This window comes from Physcomitrium patens, chromosome 4, assembly GCF_059467195.1.
Source record: "Physcomitrium patens ecotype Gransden chromosome 4, ASM5946719v1, whole genome shotgun sequence".
NCBI classification, from domain to species: Eukaryota; Viridiplantae; Streptophyta; class Bryopsida; order Funariales; family Funariaceae; genus Physcomitrium; species Physcomitrium patens.
This window is the reverse complement of record NC_143413.1, coordinates 7,056,209-7,063,200: the sequence shown is the minus strand read 5'-3', so window position 1 is coordinate 7,063,200 and position 6,992 is coordinate 7,056,209. Positions and strand designations below refer to the sequence as shown.

General features: G+C 38.4%; 1 protein-coding gene across 1 annotated transcript; it reads left to right on the top strand.

Annotated features, from left to right (window-relative positions):
* Positions 1–910: 910 nt before the first annotated feature.
* LOC112281556 (LOB domain-containing protein 17) lies at positions 911–4,976 on the top strand. Its single transcript, XM_090249611.1, has 2 exons — positions 911–2,427; positions 4,362–4,976. The coding sequence occupies exons 1-2, from the start codon at positions 2,152–2,154 to the stop codon at positions 4,791–4,793; spliced, it is 708 nt and encodes a 235-aa protein (XP_090105737.1). The 5' UTR covers positions 911–2,151; the 3' UTR covers positions 4,794–4,976.
* The last annotated feature ends 2,016 nt before the right edge of the window (positions 4,977–6,992 follow it).

The window sequence follows — 6,992 nt, the reverse complement described above, 5'->3', positions numbered from 1 at the left end:
GACTGCTATGTTGAAGGGTCTAGGACAAACCCTAAATGGTTGAAGAAAGCGACATCTAGGAAGTTCTACTCGGAGCTAGAAAGAAAGTGATGTTGAAGGAGATTTTTGCACTGACCAGGGGATAGAGGAATACCTGAAGCATAGACTGCGATTTAGAGAGGTATTGTTTACACAATAAACATGAATTGTTATGGATTGATTTTGGGGGGCTTTTCCTTCCATCAATTTAAGATAATTTAACCATGTAGAATTCAGACCCACTAGCGTCCGATTTAGAGCCGACTTTTCATTATCAGCCTGTCATAGAGTCTTTGAGGAACTGATCTGTCTCCGATTGTGGAGCCATTGTAAGATTTTCCGCTCCTCCATACACCGTCCTTTGCTGTTCTGAGCACCACTAATGCCGTGGATTTTGTCGTGTTAACTTTGTCTTGCCTGGGAAGCTCCTCCGGCTGGACTGCATGAAGTATCTTAAAGTAGTAAGCAGTTATTCTCTTAGTAGCCTAACCGACTATGTGATTCCAATCAGTCTTTTAGAATTTTAAAACTATGAACCTGAACCTGCTTCCCATTCTTTGCTTTTAGACGAAAATGCCGGCCGCAACTTTACCGGCCGCTAAATTCGGGAACATGTGGACGTCTGAGGAGCGTCACGATTCAATCCTTCCAGAAATCGGCAACCGACCATGGGGACGAAGTTACTGATCTGAGTTTTGATCGGGTTAACGATGATTCCATTACCTGGTGGGCAATTGTTAAAGCTAAATTTGGGAGCGGGAGTTTGACGAAGAGCTGTCTCGTCCCTATCACCGAGCAAAAATAGATCTGCGAATGATCCCACGTTTTCTTCTCCGACATCCATGCCTACAAGAGCTCATTCATGGTTCCTCTCGCTCTTTTACATTCTTTCTCGCTCACACTGAACGACACCCTGTCGAGTCCAAAACCCTCGGAATCAACTATTCTATCTGTCTACACGCGCCGGCAGTCACACGCTCTCAAAGTATCTCTTCATTGTGAACACTTCACTAGTATAATCTTTTTAGGCTGATTCTGGGTTGGCCATTTACTTAGCGGAAATCACTTTCCTTCTCTCTAATTCGCAAGCAAACTTCTCCTAACAAGTGGTTGACAAGACCATTCCTGTCGATCGTTCCCGTCGAACATAAGTGCGAGCGTGTGAGCATCTTAGGTTTCTGCCATCACTGTCTTCCTTGTGGTTCTAATGTTCTGGATTTTTTCTTTCAAGCTGTCTTCGTTTATGCTATCTGGAGGTTCTCCCTCTTCATGCACGCTCATAAAGGATAATGTTTTAGCGCCAAGGGTTTTGCATAGTGGGTTGCAGGTTCTACATCACCGGAACTGGTCGGAGATGCTTTCATCTCTAGAGTTTGTGGAAACGTAGCAGCGTTATTCGCGATCTTATCCATGACAATCTATTCAACCACAATATCAGTTGAGCTCATCAAAGTATAATCACAGTTCCTGCCCCGGATTCACAAGCTTCATTCAATCGACAAAGCTAAAGGTGCAAGTCAAGCATGAGATGCGTGTGGGGTGCTTAATTATCGCTACATTTTCTGGATTCACTTGCTTTGAGAAGCACATCGTGCAGTAGTATCTGCTTAAGTTCAAAGTTTGGATAACTTTGACCCCTCTAGGAGCAGGCTGGCAAGTCCAGGGAGCACCACACTGCGGAAACTTGTGGGGGGCGAAAGGGTTACAAGTGCAGTGACAGGGTGGGGGTTAGGGACAAACGTCGACCTGGAAGACAGAAGGAAGCGCCACCCTGAGGGTAGCGACGAACTACTCCTCAGCGGGCAGGATCTTGAGATTTGGAATCCGGAGGCCATCCGAGGGGCGCTAGAGAGTTGGTCAGGGAAAGATAAAGACCAACTAGATAATTGGGGTCACCAACTGGCCGAGAGAAATAATCCTAGTGGATCGAAGACACAAAATCTAGATACGAGTGGTAAGGAACCAGGTGCAACAGATTCGACTTCGGCAGGGTGCACTGAGCAAGAATGCGGGGGGGCGTTGGATAATGCGACTAGAACATCCTCTCCTGTAACAACGGCCCGGACCGGAGGGGGCACTAATCCGAATCATTCTGCTCGGCGAAAAGGGGCTGGCGTTGGGTACAGCTCCTCTATGAACAATGGAGCGCCCTGTGGCGCGTGCAAATTCCTGCGTCGAAAGTGTGTCCGTGGGTGCATATTCGCTCCATACTTCAGCGCGGAGCAAGGGGCTTCAAAGTTTGCTGCCGTGCACAAGGTGTTTGGTGCCAGTAATGTGGCGAAGCTGCTGGTGCATATTCCCACGCCCCACCGTTCCGATGCAGTGCTCACCATAAGCTATGAAGCACAGGCTAGACTTTCTGATCCCGTGTATGGCTGCGTCGCCACGATTTTCGCTCTCCAGCAGCAGGTACGCTCCGACACACCCTATTCGCGGTTCTTACTTCTCCAAATGTTATCAGCCCCGTCCAAACCCACGTTCTACTGTAAAATCATTACTTGCTGCTCAAACTACTTGGAAACCTCTGAGGTCCGTGATTCTATTCTCTCTGAGGCGTGAATTAGACTAAGAGCTCCTTTCATCAGTATGTTCATCCGCGCTTCTGACTGCCGAATTCCGATGAGTTCTCAAATAATTAGTGTTCGTATGATTATCCGTGTTTCCCCAGTCATAGTTGTTGCGACTTGCAGATTTGTTCCGCAGATAAATGCTTTCCACACTTGCCTAAACCTTACACAGCAGTCTCGGTACTTTTAACTAGGGTATTACATGAATGTTAGATCACCTTACGCTTCAACCGGAAGTAGGCGACGATATATTTTTGATTAGTGGCACCGCATGTAGCGTTATCTGAAGCAGGATGGATTGAAGCACAAAACGTTTGAGCGACTAACTAGACCATCGGTATTGTAAAACGTTAGTATCCCGAAAGATTCGGTTAGCTCGCATGTTTTACGATTAAGAGTAGGTCTTGGCATTCCCAGCCTCAGCTCCACGATATTCGGATTGACAGACTGGAGTCTGATCGTGTACATGGCGTCGTATGTTCAGAAGTTAAATGGATCTTCGTTGCCATTAGTCAATGACCGTATCCAAAGTCTCTGCGACATTTGTGCTAACAGAAATCGATTCATCGGGTGTCGTTCAACAGATTCAACTATGTTAGATGTACATTACAGTTTCACTAGACTTGAGCTTCTCTAGCTGGCGCTGGAATATATTCTCATTACGGAACTTCCATCCTCAATACGACGGAGGGATCAGTTCTGTTTTGTTACCAACAGTTCATTCGCAGTTAACTAGCTACAACAAGTTATCCTTGTCAGAAGTACAAACATAGTATTTCTATCTAACTGTAGGATTGGATCACCCGGACTAGTTTACAGGAAACAGCACCTACATGATATTTCAAGAAATGGTACTTGCTACGAATGACATGCCAATGGTCCCAAACAATGCCATGCACCATTCAATTCATGACATTACTGAATAACTATCAGCCGTTCTTGAATATTACTTAGGCCCTTACTTATCTAGTGCTTCATGACAACGAGTCATTGGAACCAATGTTAGACTACTGAAAAGTCTGGTTTTATACTGACCGTGGTAAGATGTCGTCAGAGCGGATTTACTGCCAAAAAATCTAGGAAGCAGCATCTAAAGTTTCTAGGAAGCCAATTAAACCGGTTCCTACAGCTGCACCTCAGCAGCTGGCTGATTTAATGAGTTTTTGTAGTTTTAGCCCATGGAGTATTACACTTACTTCCGCATAAGTGTCACCATATGTATTACGACTCAAGCGCCACCAAAATATCAAATCTCTGTTTGAAATTTGTGCTAGTGAATCATGATTTCTTTATCAAATTGCACTGAGGATTGGGTCAGCAGAGGATTGTGGCGGCGATACAATTATTTTATTTTTTTTGCAGTAAAAATCGATTATAGCTGGCTTAAAGTGCAATAAGAAGTTGAATTTGACCTACGTATTTATTTGTTATGGAAATTCACGTTCATCTGATATGTAATGAGGTTATTGGATCGAGCCCTTCGGATACAATATATAGGGTCGATTGTTTGTTCGCTTTAGCCAGAGATATCTTAAGTTAGAGATTTTTTCTAAATGGAAGTCGGAGAATGCAGAGATGCTGGACACCAACAAGTCAATCATTTACACATGCAATTTGCGTTGTGAATTGTCTTAAATTGCGTTCAAGAGTGGAAGATCCTTTATCCTATTGAAGATATTAGCTGATTCATTGATTCATGATCAAATCGTGCAATTTTGCAGCACTGAGTTTGACTCGCTTTGAAATCGATAAAATCTTCTTCTTCTTGCAATTTAGGTGTCAAGTTTACAAGCAGAGCTGGCGATGGTGCAAGCGCAATTAGCAGACCGGCAAGCACATCTCCAACAAACGCACCATCAACAACGGATAGTGTTCAACCAACCTCCACCGGAGTACATGCAGCAACATCATCTGGTGGATCAGGCACACGTCTCCTCGAGTCCAGGCTTGTCCATGGGCATGCCCGGGCGATCCAGCGCTGCAGACACATACAGCAACTCCCGTGTGAAGGAAGAGGTCGGCTACAGGCTTCAAGGCATGCAACAAGCAGCTCATCACTACTTCGGAATGCCATCCAGCAGCATGGAGCCCACGTCTGCAGCACAGAGTCTTCTGAGTTCGCTGCAGAAAACCAGAAGCGTGAGCATGGAGGACCAACCTGATGAAGGTGAACTGCAAGCTCTAGCTTCTCTTCTTCGTAGAAAATAGGGGCAGTGCTAGTTGAAACTCAGCAGAGCAACTTGACCCTCATAACAGATCAAGTTGCAAAAGAGGAGAGAAACAATTTGTTCGCAAGCAATGCTACTTTTCTGATACAGGAAGTTGTAAGATAATCACAACATCACCATTTCGATCACCCACAACTAATGCAATATAACCAATTTGTGATCATTCCACTTGATTCTGTTTTGATTTATTTCAATCAGTGAGGAAACAATCATGCAAGATAATGTCATAGGGAATGATACTCAAGACACAACTGATCAAAAACTGATTCAGTTATTTAAGTTAGAAGTTAACATGAGAAATACAAGAGGAAGATGGTGTCTCTTAGACTCTTAAATATCTCTCATGGATGTTTTACTATTGTGAATCGTGGATGTATATTCAGAAATGTCTGATATCTTGATTCAAGTCTTGAGGTGTTAGTAGCAATATCCTACATAGCAATAGATATTTGGTAAGAGTATGTAGGACTGTATTGTGCATAACACTTCCTTTCTCCAATATGCCAACAATGCTGAGATAAAATAGCTTTTTGAGTATGCTATTCTGAAAATTCCCTTGTTATCTAAAATTATTTCAATGCTTTCTATGTGGGTTTTATTTTTATTTTTATTTCTAAATATTTTGTAGTTTTTAATGTTGTTCTATTCCGCAAGTTGTAGCCTTTATGTTGGAAGTAATTGTGATGCAACATTTAGTAAAGTTTGTGCTTTGTTGTACAAGTTATTTTGTCCTTGCAAACTTCTTTTAATCTTCATGGAGCAACAAACAAGGTATACGAAAATAAAGGTACAACAACATAAAATAAGATTTAGAGCTATTTTTTGCACAGAAGGGTATTATGAAGTTTAAAGAATTTGAATTTTTATAATTTGATGTTAAAACAAAATTTTATAGCTTACTTGCAATATTTAATTAGATGCTTACTTGCAATACTTAATTAGATGTTTACTTGCTAATTTATAAAAATTTTAATGTTGCAAAGCCTAAGATCTTTTGAGTAGAACAAACATTTGTTTTGCAATTAACATTTAAAATTTAATTTTAATTTTATTGCAGGTGGGAATATATGAAAAAATAACAATAAATATCTTCACAATCTTATGTATGTGATGTAAGTAAGTCATTATTTTTTTAAACTACTCATATTTGATATATATATATATATATATTATTCTGTTTTTTGTGACTTTAATAAATTTGAATTGTTATTAATATGTTGACTAGTTCTTTAAAACTCTTATGTATGCAAGTAAGTACTGTCTTTGATAATATTAATTCAAAATTTTCTTCTTATAATACTTTTATTTCAATAAATACTAAAGAGAATGCTACTTTGTTCTAATATTTTAAAGACTGTAAAATTAACTTGGTGATAGATTGGAAAAATCATATAATTAATTAATTTTTTATTGACATTGTATTCATTTCCAATTCAAACTAGTGAATCTAAGATTATTTTCACCTTTATATTTATTGTGTAATATCTTGCGAATTAATGTTCTTTAAAAGTATTTAAAACATAATCTATATCAATTAAAATAAATTATATTTTCATAATTTTTTTGTATAATATTTTCACAAATAATATAATATTAAGTGAATTATTTCATTATATATATATCTATATATATATATATATATATATTTATTTCATACTACTTTACATAGATTTTAAAAGCACTTGTTTTGGTTTTTTATCTTAGAATTTTGGACATTAGAATAGAAATAAATATTTTTTTTATATATGTCAATTTTTTTTATAATTTGAAAAAATTTTAAATTTTTTAAAAAAACTCTTGGAATGTAAAATATTATATGATTAAATAAAAATTATATCAAAATTTAATTATATCCTTACTTTATATTCTACTTATAATATCTTAAATAATAGACACTAAAAATAAGAACAAAAACCTTTTAGTTCTAAAGACAATAAGAATATGAATAATGTTAAAGATTTTTTTTATTTTGATTTCAAATAAAAATTCATATAGCTTAAAAAGATATAATATATTATCGCCTTGTTATTAAATTAAATTTTTGAGAATACAAAAGCATTAGATATTGTAATGAATACATGTATAAAGATGATGCCTTGAAGGCTTTTATATAATCTCTCAAGAATTAAATATAAAATAGAATAAACTTTAGGTTAGAATTTGGCTTATTTGAAAGAAA